At 47.2% G+C, this 26,962-nt stretch overlaps 1 protein-coding gene across 1 annotated transcript in view; it reads right to left on the bottom strand.

Annotated features, from left to right (window-relative positions):
• LOC138248948 (carcinoembryonic antigen-related cell adhesion molecule 5-like) overlaps positions 1-26,962 on the bottom strand; it is a 172,256-nt gene that overhangs the window by 132,764 nt on the left and 12,530 nt on the right. The window contains exon 2 of the mRNA XM_069202978.1: positions 1,856-2,173. Coding sequence (XP_069059079.1) covers positions 1,856-2,173 — 318 coding nt within the window. The remainder of the gene's footprint in view (positions 1-1,855; positions 2,174-26,962) is intronic.

Raw genomic sequence — 26,962 nt, 5'->3', positions numbered from 1 at the left:
AGGAGAAATGTGGTCCCCGTCCCCAAGCACCATTTGGCACCTGGGCAACTGGGAAAATCCAAATTCAAGGAGGTGTGCCCAGCCCCTCAGGTCAGTCCTACCCCTCAGGTGAGTTGGCAGAGGTGGGCACAAATTTTAGAAATCTGCCATCTTGGTGTTGGCAGATTCAGGAACTCTGGGACAGGGTTTTACCACCTTCCCACAAGAAGTGGTCATATAGGAGCTGTAGTGATCCCAGGGATAAGTAGCCCATTGGCTACTACCTTAGACTTCCTGAAATGCCCCTAAATGCAGTATTTACGGGAGACCCTGGCACCAAAAAATCGGATTCCTGCTGACTTAACAAGAGGGAGACTGAAGTGCTGCAATAGAAAAGGAAGGAGCAATGGCTGGAACCAGCCCTGCAGGCCTGTCTGCTGCTCCTGCCGAATTGCGCCAAAGTTGACTCGTCCTGCAGCTGTTGTGCCTCCAAAGCGTGGGAGGACTGACTGTATTAAAAAAAGACCCAGGGACTCCAGTGGAGCAGAGGAACTGATTCCCTTCATTTTTGCAGACGTCCCAAGACAAACTGCGAGGACTCCGGACCACCTAAAACCCAACACTGGAAAGCACCACTGCACCCATGCAGCACAGTCGAGTTGAAGTGAACCAACAGTGCCAGATTGGTCCACCAGCCCTCCATAGACGAAGGCCACCATGAACGTGCCCACTGTGGACCCCCAAGGGGCAGCCTTCCGCCTCTGCAGGCAGAGTCCCTAAACCACGAGTGCTCTGGTGGAGAAACCCCCGACGCCTCAAAGCACCTCTGCTCCCGTCACCCCTAGATCATGGAGAAGAGGCTCTGAGGTGTCCTCATGTCCCCGGACATCTCACGATTGGAACTCACTTGTTGGTTCCTCCTGAGTGGATTCCCTGTTCTAACTTGCAGCATCTTTTCGACCAGAACGATCTCCTCTGAGTAACATTGGGCACCCGATGCCATACTGCACCTCCGCACCTGGCTGCAGCAGCGATGTCCGGTTTGACGTGCTGGTGTGGTCCTGACCTGAGCCCAGTAACTGTCTACAGTCCAGGAGATTGGCCTCGTAGGTTGCTGTATTCTATCTCAATGCAGTACTTGTTCTTGTCATAGGATAACGTTGCCACTTCTGACAAATGCACTCTGTCGACTTTCCAAAGCTGCAAAGATTCTCCTTGCAAACATGTACTTACCTGATCGTAATGATTCTGGAGCCAAAACAGACATAAGATACTTGTTATTTTTGTAAATTGGTGTGGATCTCCTTCGTGAGTCATGTGTCTCATTCATTGATTGTGTGTTTGCAGGTGTCTATCACTCCTCTCTGATAAGCCTAAGGCTGACGACCACACTGCCCCCTAGAAGAAGCACCTGGGGACTGCTAGTAAGGGAACCCTGGACTCTTTGCACAGTATACCTCATTTTGATATATCATATAAAGAGCCGGCTTCCTACAGAGACGTGAGTTTACGGGGCTCTGAGGCTCACACACTGACTTCGGCCTCGCCCCCATGTCCTGTTGTTGCCTCCATAGTTGACTGAGCCCAGCTCTTCCTCAGCTGGGAGCGCTGGCCGACGAGAGCATCGGCGCTGAGAAGCAGGCACTCTGAGGTCGGTTCTAAGTTTCTGTGACATTTTCTGAGACATTTTCGCGCCCTCTAAGTTGCGGGCCCTGTGCGACCACACGGTTTGCACACACCTGAGGGCGGCACTGGTCAGGGACTCAGATCACTACATCTTCGCCAGCACTGAGTGTGCACGATCAGTGGATCTCTTCCACAGCATGAACTACAGATTATTAAAATACCAAAAGCAAGTAACAAGCGTGCGCCTTACCCTGAACGTGCAGAAGGAAACACTTGCCATATGAGGAACTTTCACTGCTTGCCGTCAAGGTGTAATTTCCGGTGTCATTTGGAGTTATACGAGCCAGCTCCAGGCTCCCGTTAGTAAACATCTGGCTGTTAGGCCGGCTCCGACAACCAGGAACCTTGCTTTTACTTGATATTTTAGCCACACACTCTGTAGTGTTCTTTCTCCAAGTGATGTTACAATCTCCAGTACAGAGGGCCAGTGAGTAACTGAGAGGAAGTAGGGCGGTGCCCCCGGGGGCCGCATACACCATGGAACATGTCTCACCTCCAGCAGGTAGGCCTGTAGGAAACACAAGAAGAGAAGTGGGGACACGTTAGGGACTGTGGATAGCAAGAGGCTAGTCTGGGGTTTCTGTCAGACAGGAACACATAAATAGGATGCTGTAATCCCACCAGACACTCAGGCAGAGAGAGATGCGCTGCGAGTCATGAGGGGACACCTGAGGTCATGGGACAACATGTCCAGCTCAGGAGGCCTTTGAAGGCTTAGGCAGAGTTAATGCCCATTAAGGCCCATCAAGCCACACCTGTGCTCCCATTGTGCGTGGCTGTCTACAGGGAATGCACAAAGCCCAGCTGTCACCCACCCCAGACGTGTATTCAGGGACAGGCAGAAGGCACAAAGGGGCATATTTAAGAGCCCCTAGCACCATTTCAACGCCACACTAGCGTCATTTTTTTTACGCTAATGTGGCATTAGAAGGCTAAAAATGTAGCTCCATATTTACAAACTGGTGCAATGCGTGCATTGTGTGACTTTGTAACCCGTTGCGCTACATTATGCCTGCGCCAGGCATAATCTATTCAAAGGGGGCATCCCCCCGTTAAGGAGGCCAAAAAAATGGTGCAAGGAAATCTAAGGGATTTCCTTGCACCACATTTTCGGCACTGTAACGCCTGCTCTGACCAGGGTTTAAAAGGAGGCTTCCATTGGTTACAATGGGCCTCCGGGTGCATTGCAGGATTAGCATTAGAATTTTTGGCGCTAATCCTGCAAAGCGCCAGACTAGCGTAAAAAATACTGACGCTAGTCCCCTAACTACCGTCATGGTGCACTGTATTTTAAATATGATGCACACAAGGGGGTGTTAGGGGGGACACTAAGGGGGTGCAAGAAAAGTGGCGCTGGACTGTGTGCAGCACCACTTTTCTTATATATGCCCCAAAATGGGTAAAGTAAGAAAATGCCAACTTTCCAAAAGTGGCATGTTCAGAACTGCAATTTAAAATCAGACTTCACCATAAGCTGTGATTTTGTTTATTTATTTCTTTAACATAGTTTATTAAGAATTTTTCAATTAATTCCACAAGAGGAGTATACAGAAATAGAAAAAAGGATACTTGATTACATCAGTCCATGAATACGATAATACAGAACAAGATTAACATAATTTAATGGAAAAAACATACAACTATTCATATAGCGATAACTACAGAGAAGTGGCATGAATGATAAAGAGCAAATAGTGCTTCAGATAAAAACCAGTGCAAGACCACGTTTGTAGTGGGCCCAGATTTGTTCCCCCCTTTTTCCTGGCTTTCCTGCCTTTTCAAATATAAAGATTAATCTCTAGGTTATAGATCAACAGTAGCCGGGCTAACCCTTGGTGCACAGCAGCCATAGCTACAGAAACAAAGGGCTGCCCGGCCTAGTGACCAAGTCACTGTGTGCCCAAAGGTATTAGCTGAGGGGTCACTGTAACATCCAGCGACAGAGCTGTTTCCATGAACCTGGTAATCTCCTGCGTCAATAAATCTACAGCTAAACATATACACCAGCTCTGCTTCCTGACATGGGCAGTAAGGCCAGCCACTGACAGCATTACCTCCCAATTTAGCAATTTTATCAGGAGTATGCTGTGGGTAATGTGGAGAAGTGTGGCACAATGGTTAGAGCAGCAGACCCTAAAGCAGAGATCTGGCCCAGGACCAGTGTTCAAGTCCTGCCTCAGCAGGTCTTGGGCTCAATTCCATTGGACCAGATAATTCTCGCCTCGGTGCCTAGTCTAATTAATGGGTCCCACTCTGGGCAATAGCTTGCTTAATCTCACAATGGCCCCAACAGCGCTTGGATACCTGGCTTTACACTGGGGGTGCCCAGGTGTGGGCACCTCACAGGGAAAAGGCAGGAGGGGTTCCATGGTGGTATGCATACAGCGCCTTGAGACCCTAACGGGTGAGTAGTGCGCTATACAGGTGTGACGTTTACAGTTTTTTTATTTTTTATGCTGTGCCTACAGTCCTGCTGACAACAATAAAACAAGGGCCAGTTCTAAAGACTCAGAAAAGCAGCAGTCAGTGGTATCTATTTTCTTCTGCCATTTGCCAAAATGTTTTTCCAAAACATCAGACATACCACCACTCAGATATTCATAAATCCGACTAATAGTGCATCCAGCATAATTCCCCACAATGTCCATCATGGTCAGCTTCGCAGATCCACTTGGTCCCTTTCCCCTTTTGGAAAGAAAGTCTAGAATCTGGTGATATTTTAAAAAATCCCCCTTTTCCAGTCCATAATTCTGCTGCAGTTCTTCAAATTATGCAATTGTGTCCCCGAGTCTCCTGAGCCCCCCATGTAATATATATTTTTTTAAAATATATTTATTGGTTTTATTCTTCAAAAAATGATACAAATTGTTCCGTTGCAGCCACAGGAGAAATCAAAACAATGGCTAATTATCTAAGTCATGAAACAAATACACACCCCCCCAATATGCACTTCACGGAACACTTCTAATCTTGCAGTATCATTCCTGGCTACACCCTCCATAGGTTTATCCTCCACTGTTTATTTTATATAGGCATTCGTTTGAGACCAGTGTGAACCTTACTTTACGTGCATGGGTTCCCTAAATGTCTGAGGGGGGGGCATCAACTAGATTAGTGTATACGGGTAGCTCCCCTGGTTTACTGCTCCCCGCGCCGCGCTAACACTGTGGTGATATAATTTAAGTGGGCGATTATTACTAGAGAGATGGGAGGAGATGATGTATGTGCACTGTGTTGTCTGGGTGTCTTATAAATTCTGTTTCCGTGATGGGGGGTGCAGGGGAATGTATGCTGTGGTTGTTGCGAGTACGCGCACCCCAATTCAAGGAGGCTTTTCATCGTTTTTGGCCTCCAGCTTTGTTACCATATCCTCCCATGTAGAGCATCCTGTATGTTGTCGCCCTTCGCGCACCATTCTTTTTAGTACTTGATATTCAGTACACGCCCAGCGTGTTATTAGAGAGTGCCAGGATTTCAGATCGGGAGCCATAGAGGCTTTCCAATGCATTGCTATTAACCTTTTATACATTAAAAAGGCCAGATCTATAAATTTATGTAAATGTCTTTGTTTTTTTGGTCTTTTCCTAAGTCCCAGCAGGCAGGACCCAGGGTCTGCTATCAGTGCCAGTCCCGTGAGTCCAGATACCTCCTCTACCACCTCCACCCAGGCCGTTTGTATATTCGGGCAATCCCATACCATGTGGAAAAAGGGTGCTGACGGCAATCTGCATCTGGGGGACATTGATCCTGCATCGGGGAACATGCGCTTTATTCTAGCTGGGGAAAGATATGTTTGATGCGTGTAATTGAATTGGGTATATCTAAATCTAGGATTCCTTGACACACCTCTGATGTGGGACAGGGCCTTGGGCCAGTCTTCCAGTGGGATCGGGGTGGGGAGTGCTGCATTCCATCTGTCCCATGCTTTCCCTGTCTGTGAATCAAGGGGCTTGTTGAGGATTCTATATAGGTTGGATATTGTTTTTGTTTGATCGCTATGTTGTAGAAGCTGGTGAAGCACAGGGGAGATCTCTGGTTCCAAGGTGCCCATTCCCCAAATTTTCCTGATTTCGTGACATACGGCATGGTATGTCAGGAACTGTCCCGGATTAATCTCCGTGAGGGCCTGAAGGGCCTCGAACGTCATTAATTTACCGTCTTCATAGCAATCCCCTACGGTCAGTATTCCTGCTTCGTTCCATAGCTTTACAGCTTGCATTCTGGCTGCGTTTCCAACCAATAAATAGTTTAGCGGTACGTGTGGAGAGTATGGGAGCTTATCCGCTCTTTTTTGCACATATCTGGCCCAGCACGCGTACGCAGCTGCAAGCAATGGGTTGACCAGTGCCCCTTTGGGGGGCTTCGTCAACAGCCAATTCAAAAGGGGAGTCCCGTTCCACAGAGGCTCTAGGCTCATAGGTTCCGCTTGCTCTGGTCTGTGGATCCAATATTGGAACCATTGAAGTTGTGCGGCTGCATAGTATTTTTCAAAATTCGGAGTTCCTAGGCCACCATTATCCAGCGGGCATTGTAGTGTGGGTAGCGCCACTCGCGCTCTGCCGCCTCCCCAGATGAGCTGCAGCAGTGCTGTGTTTAGATTGCTGAAGAAGCTTTTGGGAATAATTATCGGTAGGGCAGCAAAGTAATATAAAAGCCTAGGTAGAATCAACATATTAGCAATCGCCACCTTACCGGGTGGCGAGAGAGGGAGCTTATTCCAGAATTGTAAGGAGCCTTTTATAGATGTTAGCGCCTTCCCCAGATTCCCGTCTCTTAAGTCTTCCGTGGCATGGTATATGTTTATCCCTAGGTATTTAAATGTTGTAGGGCACCACTTAAGATGTCCTGTCTCCGGGGGATCGTGATTGTTGGGAGCCCTTTTTACCAGGGGAAAGACACACGACTTCTCCCAGTTTACCACAAGGCCTGAAAGGCCTCCAAATTCCGCCAATAAAGATATTACAGGTGAGATAGCTGCACAGCCGTTCCTGATATATATCAACGCATCATCTGCATATAGTGAAATCGTGTGATGTAACCCATTCCTAATAATTCCCCATTCGTGCTCCATGAGGCGAACTTTTGCCGCTAACGGTTCCATTGCTATGGCAAACAGTAGCGGGGATAGGGGGCATCCCTGCCGTGTCCCCCTAAAAATCGGAAAACTATCAGAGATCACCCCGCCTGATTTCACCCTCGCGTTCGGGCTAGAGTACAATGTCCGAACCCAGCGGATATAATTAGGGCCTATTCCCATACGGGCCATCGTGGCCAACAGAAAGTCCCACTCGAGCGTATCAAAGGCCTTTTCTGTCTAGTGAGAGTACCATTTCTTCCTGCGCATTCTTGGGGGTGTCTCCCATTATGCCCAGCAATCTTCGAATATTCAGAAAAGTGTTGCGCTTGGGAATGAAGCCACTCTGATCTGCGTGTATCAGTAATTGCATGAGGGGGGCTAACCTGTTGGCCAATATTTTGCCTAATATTTTGCAGTCTGTATTTAACAGCGATAGTGGTCTGTAGGATTTCACATCCGTGAGATCTCGACCCTGTTTAGGGAGTACCACTATCATAGCTTCCCTTTGAGATGTGGGTAAGCTTTCTGTAGTCCACGCCTCCTGGAACACGCCTAGCAGATGGGATTTCAGGCTGGGTAAATAGGCTTTATAATACTCCGAGGGGAGGCCATCAGTGCCAGGTGCTTTATTCCTGGGCAGCTGTGCAAGGGCTAGTTCTATTTCTGCTATTGTTATAGGGGTTTCAATTCCATCTCTGTCTGGTTGTGGTAGTTGGGGAAGGAAGGAGTCCGCCAGAAAGGCCTCTAGTTGTGTAGCCGTGCACGAGGTACGTTTAGTGTATAGCTTAGAGTAGTAATTCCTAAAGACCTCGTTTATTTCTGCTTGTGTAGTAGCCATTTCTTGCGCGCTCACCCGGATGGCCCCTATCGGAGCCTGCAGTCTATCCTCGCGGAGTAGCCACGCTAGCATTCTGCTTGATCTATCTCCTTCCGTTTGCAACCTGGTTAAGTAATATTTATAGTCGTGGCAACGGAGCCTGCTATCTGCCTCATTGTATTTTAAGCGCTTTTCTTTAAGGACAGTACTGGTAATTTCCCCCCTTGCTACCGCTTTTTCCGCAATCCTCAGCTCCTTCTCGAGTTTGCTAATTTCCGTCTGTAAGGAGCGTCTCACTCCCCACGTAGTAGACATACATACTCCACGGGCCACTACTTTGTGGGCATCCCATTCTATCGCCCGGGTTGTTGCAGACATAGCATTTATTTCCCAATATTGGCCTATAGATTTCCCCAGTGTTGCAGCGAATGCTTGGTCTTGTAGAGCCTCCGCCTGGAATCTCCAAGTGGGAATTACCTGACGTGCCCTACGCCAGTTCAGGGTGACCCGCAGAGGCGCATGGTCCGAGACTGTCTTTGCCAAGTATTCAGATTCAGTTATCAGCGCCCCCATTTCGCGGGTGCCCCATATTATATCAATTCTAGTATGGGTATTATGTGGGACTGAATAAAATGAATATTCTTTTTGCTCTGGATGACCTAACCGCCATACATCGTATAAGCCCATAACATTTGCCCATTCTTGCAGAGGACTTACGAGCTTCCTGTTAATTGATGCATTCTGATGGGCGCTAGTTCTATCTAATGCTGCCACTGGGGTGCTATTAAAATCACCACCCCAAATGACAAGGGGCATGGGGTGGGTCAGCAGCGTTGGGGTGAGAGTGGTGAGAAAGCCTATGATGCCACTATTGGGGGCGTATACCCCGACCACAGCCATTTGTCTACCATCTAATCTGCCCTCCATTACTACGTACCTCCCTCCCTGGTCTATCTTGTGTGTTGACATGAGGAATGGAACTCCCGCTGCTATCCAAATCAGCACCCCTCTCGCAAAGGTCGAATATGTTGTGCCTATCAGCTGGCCCCCCCACTTCACGCGCATGTCTCGTAGATCCCCCTCAAGCATATGTGTCTCTTGCAAAATAGCAATATGCACTCCTAGTCTCTTAAGTCGAGCATGCACTCTAGCCCGTTTGTTCGGCGTCCCAAGGCCCCTGACATTCCATGTTAATATAATATACTGGTTCCCCATGTTACTTCTAGAAGACATCTTGTAGGGTGCAGGAGATATGTTGCTATGTCGTGGGCCTGGGTTTTAATGTTGGCCCACCTGGTCTCTGCCTTTCTGCTGCTAATATTTAGATATAGCGGGTGCAAATCCATCTTTAATGCATTAAGTGATTCCGATCGCTGCATTTCTACTAAACTACTAATCCCCACACCCCTAATTAAACCCCCTATGCTACTTACAACTACAGTGGGACTACAAAACTTTAAAAAGTGTAACATAACTTTTATCCAGTTGGATTTACTTGGTGGGATTCTCATATCTTACAGATGTGGCTCTTATAAGGGGCTCACATCATGCCACAGACCTGTGTCAATGTCTTCAGGCGCCCCCCCTTGGCATGTTTCCGTTCCCTCTAGCCCCACCCGCCCGCCACTTGCCATCTGATTGTGCCCCAAGTCACTTAGCTTAGTGTTTATATCAAAGATGTATATTGTTGGAAGCACTCCATCCCCGCAGCACGGCAGTGTCGTGGAGTCTCTGCAGATTTTCCTGTTGCAATCGCCATCCCTTGTGTTCACTCTGGATCTGATCCACTAGATTATAGTTCATCAGCAGATCTTGGGGTGACCTTCGGCCCACCTAGTTCTCCTGTTACCGTGGATGCGGAGCTGGCTGTGTCTGAATCCAATTCCAGCTCCACACGCCCACCCGGAGTTATGTTTCTGCTTTGCATGTGTATCGGCGTCTCTTTAAGCACTTTTGCTCTTTCCTCTGCTGCCTGCCTGACATTTGGCTGGCCTCTGGTACGCCGTTTGGATCTCGTCCCTGCAGTGGATCTCCCCCATTTCTCGTCCTCCTCTGCGTCTTCCCGGGGGTGTGCAAGGCCCTTGGCATGGAGCCATGTCCAGGCGTCCTCAGTGCTGGTAAATATATGGGTACGGTCTTCCATCACTACTCTTAACTTGGCTGGGAAGAGCAGGGCATATTTTATGTTCTGTTCTCGTAAGCGTTGCTTGATTTTAACAAAAGAGTTACGCCGATTCTGCACCTCCTGCGTGAAGTCAGGGTAGGCATTGATGTTCGAATCTTCATACTTGAACGGGCCCTTATTGCGGAACAGTTGCAAAATTGCGTCCCGATCTCTGTAGTTTAAGAACCTGGCGATCAGTGGTCTGGGGGACTGACCAGGGGCCGGGGGCCTACCCGGAACTCTGTAAGCCCTTTCAACTGAGAAAAACTTGGATGGAGCCCCACTTAACACCTCTTTAATTAGCCACTGCTCTAGGGAAATTTCTGATTCCGGTTGGCGCATACTTTCCGGAAATCCCAGGAATCTCACGTTATTTCGGCGCGCCCTGCTCTCCATTTCCTCGGATCTTCTCCAGAGTATCTTCAGCTCTTCATCCATGCGCTGATTCTGTTTTTGATTCCCTTGCACCACTGGGGTTAATTCCGCTATCTCAGCTTCAGTTGTTTTTACTTTTTCGGCTAGGCTACGATGATCCACTCGTAGGAGGTTCAGGTCTTGCACAACTGCATCAATTCTGCCCTCCAGTGATGTCTTAGTGTCCAGTATTGCCTGCAATACTTTCTCGAACTGGGCTGAATGCGCTAGGAGTGTGTTTTCTAGAGATTGTAAGGATGGGCCAAGTTGTTGATCCGTAGGCGTTATCGCTTCCGTAGTTCGATCTGGGTTCTTGGCTGACTTGGCTCTACCGGCCATTTTGACTGTTATGAGATTGCCTCCCTATCCACAGGGATTACGCACTGATGGGCTTGTGATTAGGCAGCAAAGCAAAGAAGCATCCAGTCCCAATTTGGTTAATTATGGACTGTGTGTTCAGTGAGAAATACTGCAGTCATTGTTGAGTTCAATGTTCTCACTCTGCGTTTCCGTGGAGCTGTCCACCGGGCATGTTGAGGTATGTAGAGGATACTGTCATTGGGGGAGAACACTAGCTTCTTCTTGTGTGGCGGTAGGGCTTGATGCCAGGGGTTTCCCTCAGATAGAGGGTAGAGTTGCTGGGCGGCCGGGTGAGGCGCCGAGGCGCGGGAAAGATCCCGGGTTGAGGCGCTTGCGAGGTGCTGCAAATATATCTTGAGCAGCTAGGAACACTTGCGGCAGAGACCCTCCGCTAGCAAGTCCAGGGCAGTCCACTCATCCACAGTCTGGCCCAGCCATCCATTTTTCCTCTGGTGCATAAGCTGTGTTCCCAGGAGCACGTAATGCGCTTCTGTCTTGCCCAGTAGGTTGGATGGAGCGGTGGAGTGAAAAAGGGGGGGGGGGAGCCGATTGCCGACCCCTAAGTTTACCTCCTCTGTATAAATTGGTGCTCCCCTCCTCGTAGGCACTCTCCTCACCGCAGTCTTTAATTTATCCTCTTCTTTATTTCACCCCTTTTCTTTTTTTTTTCTTTTCTTTATTTTTTTCCCCCCTGGAATCCCCGCTTCCTGATGAGCCGCCGCCGCCTCACGTCTGCCCCACCGAGCCTCCTCGCTGTTCCTGCGCCGCTTTCGTTCCTGCCGGCCGCCGATATCCAAAATGGCGCCCGAGCTCTTCAAATCTGTGTCCCGGAGCGCCCAGCAGAACTACAATGCTCCAGCCTCCTCTAGCCGCGCCTCCCCTGCTCTCCCAGTCGCGGGTCGGCGGGGAGGTAAACAGCGGCCGTGCCCGGTGAAATCAACCGGGGCTGCAGCCGCAGCTCCCCTCGCCTCGCGCTGCTCCCGACACGGACCGACGAGTCCCAGACTCGCCTCACAAGGTCCGGTGAGCGCTCGTAGCGCGCATTGAGTGCCCCGGTCTTCCCCAGCCTCGCCGCCGTCCCGGCCGTCTCTGCCAGGCCGCTGGGGGGGCGCCTGCTAGGATATCTTGAAGTGGCCGGGAACGGAGCGCTGGGATCAAGCGACCGTCCCGGCCGCCATCTTGGCTCCTCCCTACCCCCCCCATGTAATATAACATGGATCCCGGAATAGCGAGGGGAGACGATGAGCTCTTCGCATTGAGGTATAATAGTTAAATTTCTGTATTCCAATTCTTTTCTTGATATTTGCCCAATCTTAAAAGCCACGCTCAGAGTCTTAAATTTAACTTTCTTAAAATAAACTGGTTCAATTATCTTTAACAAGCTGCTTTTAGCGTCCTCCCCAATTAGTAACTCATATATTGGAGTGATACTTTCTATGGTAGCATGACTTTCCTCACTCCCATCAGTAAGAGATCTCATGTAGGGCCAGATGTAGCAAAGGTTTTTACCCATTCTGTGTCAATGGGAAAAAGTGATCATACATATGGCCCGTAGTGTAGAGCGGCGGCCCATTGATATCATTTAAAAATTGGGAACTGCCCAGCCGCCTCATTCTCTAGTTAGCAACAAATATTTAAGACCCCTTCTGGCCTTAGCGTACGACCATATGAAGCTGCTGACCATGTCGTCCATCATCCTAAACCAACAATTGTCTAACTCAATAGGAATTGCCCTGAAGAGATGCAGCACCATGGGTAGGAGTAACATCTTAACAACATTACAGCAGCCAGTGATGAACATATGTAGGTCATCAATCCTCTATAGATCTCTCTGTGCTTTCACAAACTATCAGGCCTAAGTTGGATTCAACAATCTGCTCTAAATCTGCCGTAATGCTGGTGGCCGAGTTGACCGCTTCTCCTACAATGTGAACATCGACCGTTTGTTTGTGCTTATTGGCTACCATCTGCACCTTAAACTGGTTTGGGGAGTAACCTGACAGTTTCCCAAATTCTGAACCTTCTTTTCCTACCTCTTGCATGGAAGTCGCTGGGTCAGGCAATATCATCAGCCTGTAATCAGACTCTAGCTTCCTTATCTGAAGGTCTATGTAAAGGGCAACCATTAAAGGGGAGCAGGGGCAGCCTTGTCTTGTCCCTCTTACAATTCTGATAGAATCAGATTGTCCCCCCATGATTTGAAGCCGGGCAGTAGAATTATGATAGATTGATTGAAGCGCCTTGATGAAGCCCTGATCTATTCCATACCAGTTCATCACTACCCAGAGGTAGTTCCAGGCAGCCCTGTCAAATGCTTTCTCTGAGTCTAACAGGATCAGAGCCATAGGTTCCTCTGAAAATACTACTGCATCAAACAGCGTAATAACGGGGGGTACATGATCTGCAGTTCCCCTGCCTGGGATGAAGTTGTGTTGCCAAGAAGAAACCAGGTTGGCGAATACTTGACACAGCCTAGTTGCTAGGACTTTAGAATGTAGCTTAGTGTCACTATTAATTCATGTAAAGGGTCTATGTGACCCATGGTCTTGCAGCTGCTGTCCTTTTTTGAGAAACACTGCTATATTGGTCAGGTCCTAGAAATCAGGTATCTGTCAGCCGCTTTGTGACATGAGGAATAACTCGACCAAGTCAGCACCTAGAGCCGAGGAAAACACTTTGTAAAGTTCTAATGGGATTCTATCTGCCCCAACAGCTTTACTGGAAGGAAGTTCAGTGAGAGCAGAATATAACTCCTCCTTACTAAAAGAGCATCTAAGGACACCCTATCCTCAGGGCTAACTTAAGTTACTGAAATTAATCCATTTTAAACTGTGATTCCAGAGACACCAATCATGGGGGTCCAATCTCTTCACAACTGGAAATTACACTTATAAAATGTAATAAGGTAATCCCAATGTTATCCTATGGGAGAGATAGGCCTTGCAGTAGTGAAAAACAATTTTAAGAGTATTTCACTACCAGGACATGTAAAACTTAAAAGTACATGTTCAGTGTTTTAAGTACACTGCATCCTACCCTTGGGCTGTCGACGGCCTACAACAGGAGTGAATTATATATATATTAAAAAGGAAGGTTTGGGCCTGGTAAGGGAGTTAACTTGCCAGGCTGACATGGCAGTGTAAAACTGTACATGCAATCTCTGCAGTGCCCGGTCTGAGACATGTTTAACCCCTTGCGTGCTTCGGACATACAAGAGCTGTCTGACGCCACGGCTGGCTCTCCATGGTTTACCCCCCCACCAGGAATGGCAGCCGAAGTGCTTTCACTGCCACCCCACCCCCTCCCTCCTGGTGAGCTGATGATGTGGCACGCTGGCGTCATCAGAGCAGACCGAGGCGCTGGAAGCCATTTGCTTCCAGCTCCGGGAGGAGAAGGAAATATGTTTTTCCTTCTGAGAGGGGTTTCAAAGAGGCATGGGCGGGAAAGGAAAGAGTTTTTCCTTTCCTTGGGTGTCTCTTTGAGATCTATTCCTGCTGCACAATCTTGCATGGGGTCGAGATCGTACAGCAGGAATACCCACTGGACCACCAGGGATTTATATGCACCTTGGGCAAGGGTCACTGCCCTGTAGGGAGCAAGCATTTTCTGCCCCTCTTGGCAGCAGATTGGCCATTTTTTTAGGCCGATCTGTCCCCAAGGGGGGCAGAAACCAGTAGACCACCAAGGAAAATAATGTTGGTGATTTTGAAGAGCAAGGGTCACTTCCCCTTAGGGGGCTATTTATTTTGGCCATTTATGCCGTCTCTTGGGGGCAAATCAGCTGTTTTTTAGGGCTATCTGCCCCCGGGGGGGCATAAATCCACTAGGCCACCAAGAAATTTTATTTTGGCCATTTTGGGGAGTGGCCCCTTGGGCAAGGGTAGCTCCCCTTTAGGGGGCAATTATTTTGCCTGTTTCTGCCCCTCTTGGAGGCAGATTGGCCAATTTTTAGGCCCATCTGCCTCGGGGAGGGGCATAAATCCACTAGGCCACAAGGGAATTTCATTTTGGCCATTTTGGGGAGCAGCCCCTTGGGCAAAGATTGTTCCCCTTTAGGGGCAATTTATTTTGGCCATTTGATCTGACATTTTTTTAAGCCCATCTGCCCCTGGGGGTGAAGAGGGCAGAAAACTACCAGACACAATGGAATGGAACGTTTCTGAATATTTGCCTAGCAGTGCCCTTGCCTGGCAGTATGTGTAGAGTGGTGCTTGCCTGGAAAGCTGTGTTTGTTCTGATGCATCATTTGCATTTGGGATCATGTTTTATTTCTCCTTTATATTCTAGTGCAAATTTTTGATTTATTTGCTGTGACTTCTGCTTGCCAGCAGTGGTAGATCTGCAGTTTGCGTAGTTGTATGTGTTTGGTAAGAAAAACATTTGTGTACTGTTTACTCCAAGGGGTGTCGTTGCCATGCATGAATGAGTTTTTTGTAAATGGTGTAATAATAACAGCATATTTAGCTTATGTTTTATTGTGTATGAAATTCTCCTTCGATTTATGCACAATGTGTATTGTGTTGTCCTATGTGTAATTTTGTTTTGTTTTTCCTTTCAAGTGGGATATCGTTGGTGCTTGCTGTGTCTGTGCAGAGTAGGCGCTGTGAGTCTAGCTGTCTGAGGCGAGTGAGTGGTATCATTTTTGAGTTGTAGATCTTTGTGATGATGTTTAGTACTTATTTTACACAGTGTTGTTGTTGTTGACTTATTTGTTGAGTTAATTTTATTAGTAAGAATCATGGCTAGCCGCAGGATGACCGCTGGCAGGTTGTTGGTTTGCTTTTCAACTCTTCATCTGACCATGACTATGAGATTGACTCTGCATCTGAGGCAGAGGAGGAAGTGCAAGATTCTGGCAGTGAATTGTCGGTCCGAGAGAAATAATCTAATGATGAAGCCACTGTCAGTGCAAAGGAAGTGTTTTATTTAGAGGAGGACACTGATGTGCCGATAATGCAGCAAGAGGCATCTGGATTGCAGCCGGGGGGTTGTATGGCTTCCCATTGGAAGAGCTAAACTCTGGGTTGCCCCAAACATGGTGCAGCCAGCGTTGCCTGCCTTTACTGGTCTCCCAAGGTGTGGACTGAATACTGAAAACATTTTACCTATAAGTTTCTTTCAGTTGTTTATGTACAAAGTATTTTTGGATGACATTGTTGAACAACTCATTTGTATGCTGAACAGTATTTGAGGGACAACAGTGCCACACTTAGGCCTCACTCTAGAGCTAGCCGATGGACTCCCACAAATCTGAATGAGTTCAAGAAGTTTTGGGTTTAACTTTTTTGATGGGCCTGATAAGGAAGCCGTTGCTGTCTTCATATTGGTCTACTAGTCCCTTGATGGCAACAGCTATATTTCCAGCGACCATGAGTCGTAACCGGTGTGAGCTTCTTCTTCGGATGCTGCATTTTATTGATAATGCTTTAGCCTTGCCATGAGATCACCCTGATTCAGACCGTCTTTTTAAGATTAGACCTGTCCTTGATCATTTTATAGATCGGTTTTCAGAGATCTATGTTCCAGAGAAATAAATAGCTGTGGATGACTCTTTGGTCCTGTTCAAGGGCCGTTTGGTTTTTAGGTAGTACATTCCTAGCAAGAGGGCACGGTATGGAATTAAGATGTATGTGCTGACTGAGAGTAGGACAGAATATGTCTACAATTTCAGGGTGTACACTGGTAGGGAGTCCACTATTGACCCCACTGGTTGCCCATCCACTTTCGGAGTTAGTGAGAAAATTCTGTGGGAACTTGGTAGAGGACTTTTTAACAAAGGTCACCATTTATATGTAGATAACCTCTACACTGGTGTGCAATTGTTCAGGGAATTGTTCAAAGTAGACACTGTTGCTTGTGGCACAATCTGCTCTAACCGTGAAGCCTATCCAAAGGAGCTGGTTTGTAAACATTTTGAGAGGGAACAGTACAGTGCCTTGTGTAGTGATACATTTCTAGCTGTGAAATTTGCTGACAAGAGGGATGCCTACATGCTGGCTACCATCCATGATGAAAGTACTTCACCTGTGACTGTTTGGGGTCAGGTTGCTGAAGTGGGCAAACCTGTGTGTATTTTAGACTACAATAGGCACATGGGTGGTGCAGACAGAGTAGATCGGAGGTTGGAACCTTACACTGGCTATCCATTTATTCCATTTAGCAACCTTTAATGCTTTTGTTGTGTTCAAGAACTGCTCTCCAGAGTCAAAGATGACATTTGTTCAGTTTCAGGAGTCTGTGATAGTCAACCTTGTTGTAGTGGAACAGGAAGTGTTCCTAGAGTTGGAGTGGTGAGGATGTGGCTAGATTGAAAGATCGTAACTTTGCTGATCACATTCCTCCCACGTCCAAAAAAACAATCCCTGTAAGAGATGTAGAGTCTGTGTGTGGAGGCATGGGGAAAGAGAGTTGTGTGCGCTGCCGTGAGTGTCCTTCTAAACCTGGGCTGTGTGATCCCACCTATTTCAGATTGTACCACACGTAAAAGAGCTTTTGGGATCACCCGTGAGCATTTCCTGCTCTATATTGTTTTGTATTTTTTGTTCAATTTCACGGTTGGCATTAGTGTGATATAGTTAGTTAGAGCTGTTGTGTTTGTACTTTTGTATTTACTTACAATTTGGTTTGTGTTTTCTTCTTTGATAAAAACAAATGTGATGGCAGTGTGAGTGGACTGGCGCTTGGCTGGCGGTGTGCATGGACTGGCGCTTAGCTGGCTGTGTGCATGGGCTGGTGCTTCGCTGGTGGTGTGCACTGAATGGCACTTGGCTGGCAGTGTGTGTTTTGTCTGGCACTTGGCTGGCAGTGTGCGTGGACTGTTGCTTCACTGGTTGTGTGAATGGACTGGTGCTTGGCTGGCGGTGTGTGTGGACTGGTACTTGGCTGGTGGTGTGCATTGACTGGCACTTGGCTGGTGGTTTGTGTTTTGTCTGGCACTTGGCTGGCAGTGTGCGTGGACTGGCACTTGGCTGGCAGAGTGTGTGGACTGTCGCTTGACTGGCGGTGTGCATGGACTGGTGCTTGGCTGGCGGTGTGTGTGGACTGGTACTTGGCTGGTGGTGTGTGTGAGCTGCCACTTGGCTGGCGGTGTGCGTGGGCTTGTGCATGGCTGGCTGTATGAGTGAGCTGGTGCTTGGCTGGCAGTGTATGTGAGGTGGTGCTTGGCTAGCAGTGTGTGAGTGGTGACTTGCTGCTGTTCATCACACGCACTGCTAGCCAAACACTAGTCCACACAATCCGTCAGCCGGTGTGATTGCTGTGTCAGGCAGGTGGGCATATGAAAGTGATGGGTCCTTGAATGGCATTGTCTGTTGATGTGAGTTTTGTAATGTGCTGGGCCCGCGGTTGGCGGTGTGAATGGTCTTGTGTGTGTCATATATGAAAGAAGTATGAATGGACTTGTAAAGCAGTTGGTGCCTTGACGTGACTTTAAAGCTCACGAGCTGTGAGTCATTGGTTTAGTTTTTGGACCTTTCAGTTATTAACAATGCATTTCATTTTTGTGACATCTCGTGTTAATAAAATTGTATATATTGAACCATCGCTCACCCTCATGCCAAATCCAACCAGAGTGTGTGTGTTCCAATAAAGAAAGCGAGAAGAGAGAGCTCGCTCACTTTCCCAAATTACTATCAACCATCACAAGAAGCGAGCACGCTACCAAGACTCTTAGTTCTGTGATGGCCCAAACACTCAAAATATGAAAATCACTGTAACCTTTGTCCAAGGTTACCACAATCTAAAACTAGCCATATTGTTGGGCAACCACAAGACTATTTTACTGCATTTCTCCTCTCAGTTGGGAATTCAATCCGCGAAAAAAACTTGCTTTGCTGTAATGAGGAGTTGAAGTACACCTGTGACATGCTAGGTGTCTTGGGTGGGACCCTAATGATGAAGCATGCCACCAACTAGGTTGGTGGGTGAGGGGTCTTTTTAACAAAACTTAAGGGTGATTTGCTCGCTTCTTTTCTAGGGAAGACCTACCAACTCTAGATATGTACGAAAACTAGACGTCCAGGGGAGTACAGGGTGGTGTAACTCTCATGGATTTCAACAAGTTTTCTTACCCACAATACTTTGTAAACCTCAAAATGTGACTAAAATCTCACATTTTCATTGCATTTCTGTGCCATATTCTTCCAGAAACAGATAAAAACCACACATTTTCTAACACCCAGTGTTCTCCTCAGTCTCCCAATAAAAATGATACCTTACTTGTGTGGGTGTCCAAAGCAGAGTCAGCTAAAAAAAATATTTTAAAAAACTACCCTTTTCGACCCGCTTTGGCTCACCCTCATACTCTAATGGTTTTTGGCTCTTCCCTGTCGCAGGCACTTGGCCCACCGCACACAAGTGAGGTATCATTTTTTATCGGGAGACCAAGGGGAATGCTAAGTGGTAGGAAATTTGTGTCTCCCCTCAAATTCCAAAACTCTCCAACACAGAAATGTGAGGAAAATTTGTTATTTTTAGACAAAGTTTAAGGTTTGCAAGCGATTCTGGGTAACAGAACCTGGTGCGAGCCCCACAAGTCACCCCATCCTGGATTTCCCTAGGTGTCTAGTTTTCGGAAATGTATAGGTTTGATAGGTTTCCCTAGGTGCTGGCTGATCTAGAGAGCAAAAACCCACAGCTAGGCACTTTGCAAAAAAAAGAGTCAGTTTTCAGTGGAAAAATGTGATGTGTCCATGTTGCATTTTGGCCTGTTTCCGTGTCACGGGCAGTAGGCCTACCCAGACAAGTGTGGCACCATTTTATCTGGAGACTTGGAGGAACACAGAATAGCAGAGCAAGTGTTACTACCAATTACCTTTCTTGGCATTTGCACCTTTCAAATGTAAAACAGTGTTTAAGAAAGAAGGTATTTTGAGAAATGCTCTGCAATTCACATGTTAGTATTGGTACCTCCAAAATCAGAGATGTGTAGATAATCATGGCTTCTAAACTCCACATCTTGTGCCCATTTCATGAATATATAGGTTTCCTTGATTTCCTTGATACCTATTTTCACATATATTACCAAATGAATTGCTGTAAACCCGGCCGGTACACAATGAAAAACCATTGCAAGGTGCAACTCAGTTATTGGCTCTGGGAACATATGGTTCTTAGTGAACCTACAAGCCCAATTTCAATATTTTTATATTTCAAGTGTTACTTTCTATAGAAAAACCTTGAAAGAGCTACACAAATGACCCCTTGCTGAATTCAGAATTTTGTTTACTCTTCACAAATGTATTGCTTTATGGAATCCACCATTGATTTCACACCCATTTCTGCCACTAACTGGAAGGAAGTTGAAAGCACAAAAAAATAGGAAAAATGGGCTGTAGTAAAATGCCAAAAATATGCTGAAAAATTTCGTTTTCTGATTTAAGTCTGCCTGTCTCCGAAAGCTGGGAAAGTGCTGATTTTATCACCACAAACCTTTTGTTGATGCCATTTTCAGGGAAAAAACTGACACTTTCTTCTACAGCACTTTTTTCCCATTTTTCCCAAACCCCCACAATTTAGCTGTAGTTTGGCTAATTTCTGGGCCCCCTCTAGGTGAATCCACAAACCCTGGGTACCTTTAGAATTCCAAGGATTTTGGAAAAAAGGATGCATATTTGGCATCAACAAAAGGTTATGGGGATTGCATAGCTAACATTGAATTTGATAGGTTGCACCCACTTCTCCCACAATCACCGATTTGCAAAACTGCCTTACTATTCAAAAATTGCCAACTACAATGGCACCTCAAAGACTGCTGGAGACAACTCAACCCACACATCAGAGATTACTCATACTATTCAGCGGTACATGCCTTACATGTTAGGCTGGACACCCTCTTGGTGTCGCCAGAAGTACACAACACGGTGATGACAGCTGAATATCTCAGCCGCACCATATCAGATCACAATCCCCTGATGCTCTCATTAGCCTGGAGTCGGGAAAGACCCTCAATACCAACCTGGCGTCTAAGGGTGGATGCGATGGAAGACGAAGCATTTAAACAAATCCTGCATGAAAACATTGAAGACTTCTCCAAACAAAATGCAGGAACTGCCTGTAGGAGGCTGGACTGGCTTGTAGTGAGTACCAAGGGGTACTTGCACCTTGCACCAGGCCCAGTTATCCCTTATTAGTGTATAGGGTGTCTAGCAGCTTAGGCTGATAGATAATGGTAGCTTAGCAGAGCAGCTTAGGCTGAACTAGGAGACGTGTGAAGCTACTACAGTACCACTTAGTGTCATATGCACAATATCATAAGAAAACACAATACACAGTTATACTAAAAATAAAGGTACTTTATTTTTATGACAATATGCCAAAGTATCTTAGAGTGTACCCTCAGTGAGAGGATAGGAAATATACACAAGATATATATACACAATAGCAAAAATATGCAGTATAGTCTTAGAAAACAGTGCAAACAATGTATAGTTACAATAGGATGCAATGGGGAAACATAGGGATAGGGGCAACACAAACCATATACTCCAAAAGTGGAATGCGAACCACGAATGGACCCCAAACCTATGTGACCTTGTAGAGGGTCGCTGGGACTATTAGAAAATAGTCAGAGTTAGAAAAATAACCCTCCCCAAGACCCTGAAAAGTGAGTGCAAAGTGCACTAAAGTTCCCCTAAGGACAAAGTAGTCGTGTTAGAGGAATAATGCAGGAAAGACACAAACCAGCAATGCAACAACTGTGGATTTCCAATCTAGGGTACCTGTGGAACAAGGGGACCAAGTCCAAAAGTCACAAGCAAGTCGGAGATGGGCAGATGCCCAGGAAATGCCAGCTGCGGGTGCAAAGAAGCTTCGACTGGACAGAAGAAGCTGAGGTTTCTGCAGGAACGAAAAGGGCTAGAGACTTCCCCTTTGGTGGACAGATCCCTCTCGCCGTGTAGAGTTGTGCAGAAGTATTTTCCCGCCTAAAGAACGCCAACAAGCCTTGCTAGCTGCAAATCGTGCGTTTGGCGTTTTTGGACGCTGCTGGGGCCCAGGAGGGACCAGGAGGTCGCAAATTGGACCTGAGGAGAGAGGGGACGTCGAGCAAGACAAAGAGCCCTCACTGAAGCAGGTATCACCCGGAGAAGAGCCAGAAACAGGCACTACAAGGATGCGTGAAACGGTGCTCGCCGAAGTTGCACAAAGGAGTCCCACGTCGCCGGAGACCAACTTAGAAAGTCGTGCAATGCAGGTTAGAGTGCCGTGGACCCAGGCTTGGCTGTGCACAAAGGATTTCCGCCGGAAGTGCACAGGGGCCGGAGTAGCTGCAAAGTTGCGGTTCCCAGCAATGCAGCCCAGCGAGGTGAGGCAAGGACTTACCTCCACCAAACTTGGACTGAAGAGTCACTGGACTGTGGGGGTCACTTGGACAGAGTCGCTGGATTCGAGGGACCTCGCTCGTTGTGCTGAGAGGAGACCCAAGGGACCGGTAATGCAGCTTTTTGGTGCCTGCGGTTGCAGGGGGAAGATTCCGTCGACCCACGGGAGATTTCTTCGGAGCTTCTGGTGCAGAGAGGAGGCAGACTACCCCCACAGCATGCACAAGCAGGAAAACAGTCGAGAAGGCGGCAGGATCAGCGTTACAGAGTTGCAGTAGTCGTCTTTGCTACTATGTTGCAGGTTTGCAGGCTTCCAGCGCGGTCAGCAGTCGATTCCTTATCAGAAGGTGAAGGGGGAGATGCAGAGGAACTCGGATGAGCTCTTGCATTCGTTATCTGAAGTTTCCCCAGAGACAGAGACCCTAAATAGCCAGAAAAGAGGGTTTGGCTACCTAGGAGAGAGGATAGGCTACTAACACCTGAAGGAGCCTATCAGCAGGAGTCTCTGACGTCACCTGGTGGCACTGGCCACTCAGAGCAGTCCAGTGTGCCAGCAGCACCTCTGTTTCCAAGATGGCAGAGGTCTGGAGCACACTGGAGGAGCTCTGGACACCTCCCAGGGGAGGTGCAGGTCAGGGGAGTGGTCACTCTCCTTTCCTTTGTCCAGTTTCGCGCCAGAGCAGGGGCTAAGGGGTCCCTGAACCGGTGTAGACTGGCTTATGCAGAATTGGGCACCTCTGTGCCCAACAAAGCATTTCCAGAGGCTGGGGAGGCTACTCCTCCCCTGCCTTCACACCATTTTCCAAAGGGAGAGGGTGTCACACCCTCTCTCAGAGGAAGTTCTTTGTTCTGCCATCCTGGGCCAGGCCTGGCTGGACCCCAGGAGGGCAGATGCCTGTCTGAGGGGTTGGCAGCAGCAGCAGCTGCAGTGAAACCCCAGGAAGGGCAGTTTGGCAGTACCAGGGTCTGTGCTACAGACCACTGGGATCATGGGATTGTGCCAACTATGCCAGGATGGCATAGAGGGGGCAATTCCATGATCATAGACATGTTACATGGCCATTTTCGGAGTTACCATTGTGAAGCTACATATAGGTAGTGACCTATATGTAGTGCACGCGTGTAATGGTGTCCCCGCACTCACAAAGTTCAGTGAATTGGCTCTGAACAATGTGGGGGCACCTTGGCTAGTGCCAGGGTGCCCACACACTAAGTAACTTTGCACCTAACCTTTACCAGGTAAAGGTTAGACATATAGGTGACTTATAAGTTACTTAAGTGCAGTGTAAAATGGCTGTGAAATAACGTGGACGTTATTTCACTCAGGCTGCAGTGGCAGGCCTGTGTAAGAATTGTCAGAGCTCCCTATGGGTGGCAAAAGAAATGCTGCAGCCCATAGGGATCTCCTGGAACCCCAATACCCTGGGTACCTCAGTACCATATACTAGGGAATTATAAGGGTGTTCCAGTAAGCCAATGTAAATTGGTAAAAATGGTCACTAGCCTGTTAGTGACAATTTGGAAAGAAATGAGAGAGCATAACCACTGAGGTTCTGATTAGCAGAGCCTCAGTGAGACAGTTAGTCACTACACAGGTAACACATTCAGGCACACTTATGAGCACTGGGGCCCTGGGTTACCAGGGTCCCAGTGACACATACAACTAAAACAACATATATACAGTGAAAAATGGGGGTAACATGCCAGGCAAGATGGTACTTTCCTACACTGCCTCCTCCAGATCCACTGAATGGGAAACGTTCAAAGTAGTAACTAGGGGTCAATGCATTAGTGAAAATACGGGAGTCCGGAAAGTGTTAGAAATAGAACTCAGGCGGCTTGAAGACACCCTTAGAAAACTCGAGCGTAATCACCCTATACAACCTGATCTGTCCCCTTTACTATTCGAAACTAGAAATAAGATAACTGAGGTGAATATTAGACTGTCTCGCTTTGACTATAAGCACTATTTGAGAAGGCAACATGCGGAAGGGGATAAGTCGGTGCCCTTTTAGCCTGGCTCGCCAGGCCCCATACACAACAAACGGTCGTGGTGGAGGTTGAAGACACCCCAGGTAATAATGTATATGGACAAAGGGAGATAAACACAAGCTTCCTTAACTATTATTCAGCACTGTATGCACCCCCTGTTGATAAAATAACTGAGACGCAGTTGCGGGAGTTGGAAGCCCTCGTACTTTCTAAGTTGGGAGCCGAGGAATGCGATACACTGGCGACACCTATTTCAGTCGCAGAAATCAAATCAGCAATTCAAGGCATGGCGAGGAGCAAAGTACCGGGAGTGGACGGAGTCCCAGTAGAGTTTTATCTTAGTTTCCAGGACTTACTAGCTCCACAACTCTGTATACTGTACGCAGAAGCATGGAATAATAATAATCTACCTCGGTCGACCTCTGAGACCATAATGATTCCACTATTGAAACCCGATAAACCCCCCAACTATGTCCGATCATACCGCACATTATCCATGCTCAAACTTGATTACAAAATACTTAGCAGAGTGTTAGCGGATAGACTACTACCCCATATGACCTCACTGATCCATCAAGATCAATCCGGTTTTATTCCCTCACGGAGCACTGCACAAAATATTAGACGCCTACTCTCAATCCTTCACAACATACCACTAGCTACACCACATGCGGCAATCATATCGGTGGACATCGAAAAAGCCTTTCATAGCTTGAGGTGGGACTATTTGGAACAGGTAATGCTACAGATGGGACTCGGAGAGGGCTTCGTCTGTTGGACGAAACTTCTATACACTAATCCCACAGCACGAGTATGAACGGGTCGTAATGTATCTGACCCTTTTCCCATAGGTAGAGGCACCAGACAGGGCTGTCCTCTATCACCTCTTCTTTTCGCGATAGCAGTAGAACCACTAGCTCAAATGGACAGAACTAGAGGCTATTATGAGGGTATTTTGATTAATCACTGGACACATCATATTGCTCTTTACGCAGACGACATGCTAATTTTTCTTGAAAACTTGGAAGTGGGGCTACCTGGAGCAATGGATATGTTAGAAACATACGGAGTAGCATCCGGTCTCTGCATTAATTGGAAAAAATCCTCTATCTTCCCAGCAATTAAAAATACCAAAGAACCCACAGATACACCACACCACAGAAGACCTGCTGGAGGGGAACATACATGGAACACTTAGAGGGATCCAGGCAAGTATGCAGTTCTGGAAGACACTCCCCCTGACAGCCTCTGGGAGAGTCGCCCTGCTTAAAATGATAGTTTTGCCCAGACTGCTCTACTATTTTCTACTATTCCAATTTTAATTCCAAAAATGGTATTCAAAAACATAGAATCCATGGTCACGAGCTTCATTTGGGGAACGAGTAGACATAGAATAGCGTTGCACACTCTCCAGAGTCCTACCACTGAGGGGGCGTGGCAGTCCCAGACCGTGAGATCTACTACTGGGCACGCCAATTGCAATGGTTGGCAAAATTAATCACAGAACTCCCAGCGCCTAAAAACTTACAGATTCCGCTGAACGGCCCACTAACACAAATCCTGGGCATCTTACTGAACCCCAAAAGGCAGAAACGGCCTCTTCCTATGGAGTGGGAACCAACCAGACATTGCTGGGAGCAGTACCTAAAGCGCACCCGCACTGCGACACCATACGCACCTGAGGCCCCCATAACATGCCTGGCACACTCCATGGGAAACCATATAATAATAGGCATAGCTAAACTAAAGGCATATAATATTACAAAATTGGGCGACCTGTTTAGTAATGGGAGACTATGTACCTACGCAGAATTACAAGAACAGTTTGCCCTTCCACCAGGAATGTTCCTCATACATAGCGCAATAACTGGAGCTATTAATAAAAAATGGAGGGCGGGCACACTAGAACCATCTACTCATGAGGGTTGCAACCTTATATGCTCAATTGGGCAACAAAAAGGAGTGATTTCAGGTATATATAAATCCCTGCTGAACAGCACATGTATACCCCTAAACAAGCTTAAAACCAAGCGGCTGACAGAACTGGAGACTATCATAGACGACGAACAACGGACCAGGATAACCTCCCATATATACACAGTGGCGTGAAACGTAAGATTTAAATGAATAAATTTGTACATATACCACAGAGCCTACCTAACTCCTCTAATGATAACAAAAATTTATGGTGCGACTAACTCATGCTGCCCTCGTTGTACTGAACCAGCAGCAGGGCTACTGCACATGTTATGGAGCTGTCCTCTGCTGGAAGACTACTGGGTAGTGATCTTTAGGAAAATGTCCTCTTGCACTGGGAGAACATTGCCCTCCTCTCCAATAGTGGCAGTATTGGGAGGTTTTGCTCACCCCTCGGCTCACAAAATAGCCTACAGGTTCATTGACCTTGCCTTGATTCTGGCTAGAAGGGAGATAACCTCACACTGGAAGAACGCAAAGGGCCTACAAGTGACTAGGTGGCAAAACGCAGTGGAAAAATGGGCAGAGACCGAGGGAACAGTGCTGAGGAAAGAAACTATACAAGGGCAAAGACCCAGTGAAAATGTTACACATTGGAATGCGATCCTGGAGAATCTGAGAACTGCTGATGCCCCCTTATCAGAAGAAGAGAACACCACTTCGGAATCTGAAACCGAACAGTCCCCTACACCTTTAACCTAGAACACTGCACGTTTGTGAAGTATGTTTTGATTTTGAGAATTGCAGAACTAGGATCCGATATAAATGATTCTTGTGCAAGATGGGGGGAGGAGGGAATTTACACAATGTTGGGGGTTTTCTTTCTTTCTAAACAGCATTACATTACTGAGTGTATGTTATTGCACTACAATAGCAGACAGTGAACATTGCAATGGGGCTGGCCAGGGGGGCTCCTGCACTGCCCATGTGTAGGAGGCTGGCCTGGCTGGTAGCGGGTACCAAGGGGTACTTACACTCTGCACCAGGTCCAGGTATCCCTTATTAGTGTAGAAGAGGTGTTTCTAGCAGCTTAGTCTGATAGAAGGTAGCTATGGAGAGCAGCTTAGGCTAAACTAGGAGACATGTAAAGCTCCTACTATACCACTTACATCATATGCACAATATCATAAGAAAACACAATACACAGAGTTACTAAAAATAAAGGTACTTTATTTTTA

This window comes from Pleurodeles waltl, chromosome 8 (genome assembly GCF_031143425.1).
Source record: "Pleurodeles waltl isolate 20211129_DDA chromosome 8, aPleWal1.hap1.20221129, whole genome shotgun sequence".
Lineage (NCBI taxonomy): Eukaryota > Metazoa > Chordata > Amphibia > Caudata > Salamandridae > Pleurodeles > Pleurodeles waltl.
Note: the sequence above shows the minus strand (reverse complement) of the source record. Positions and strands in the feature narration are given on the sequence as shown.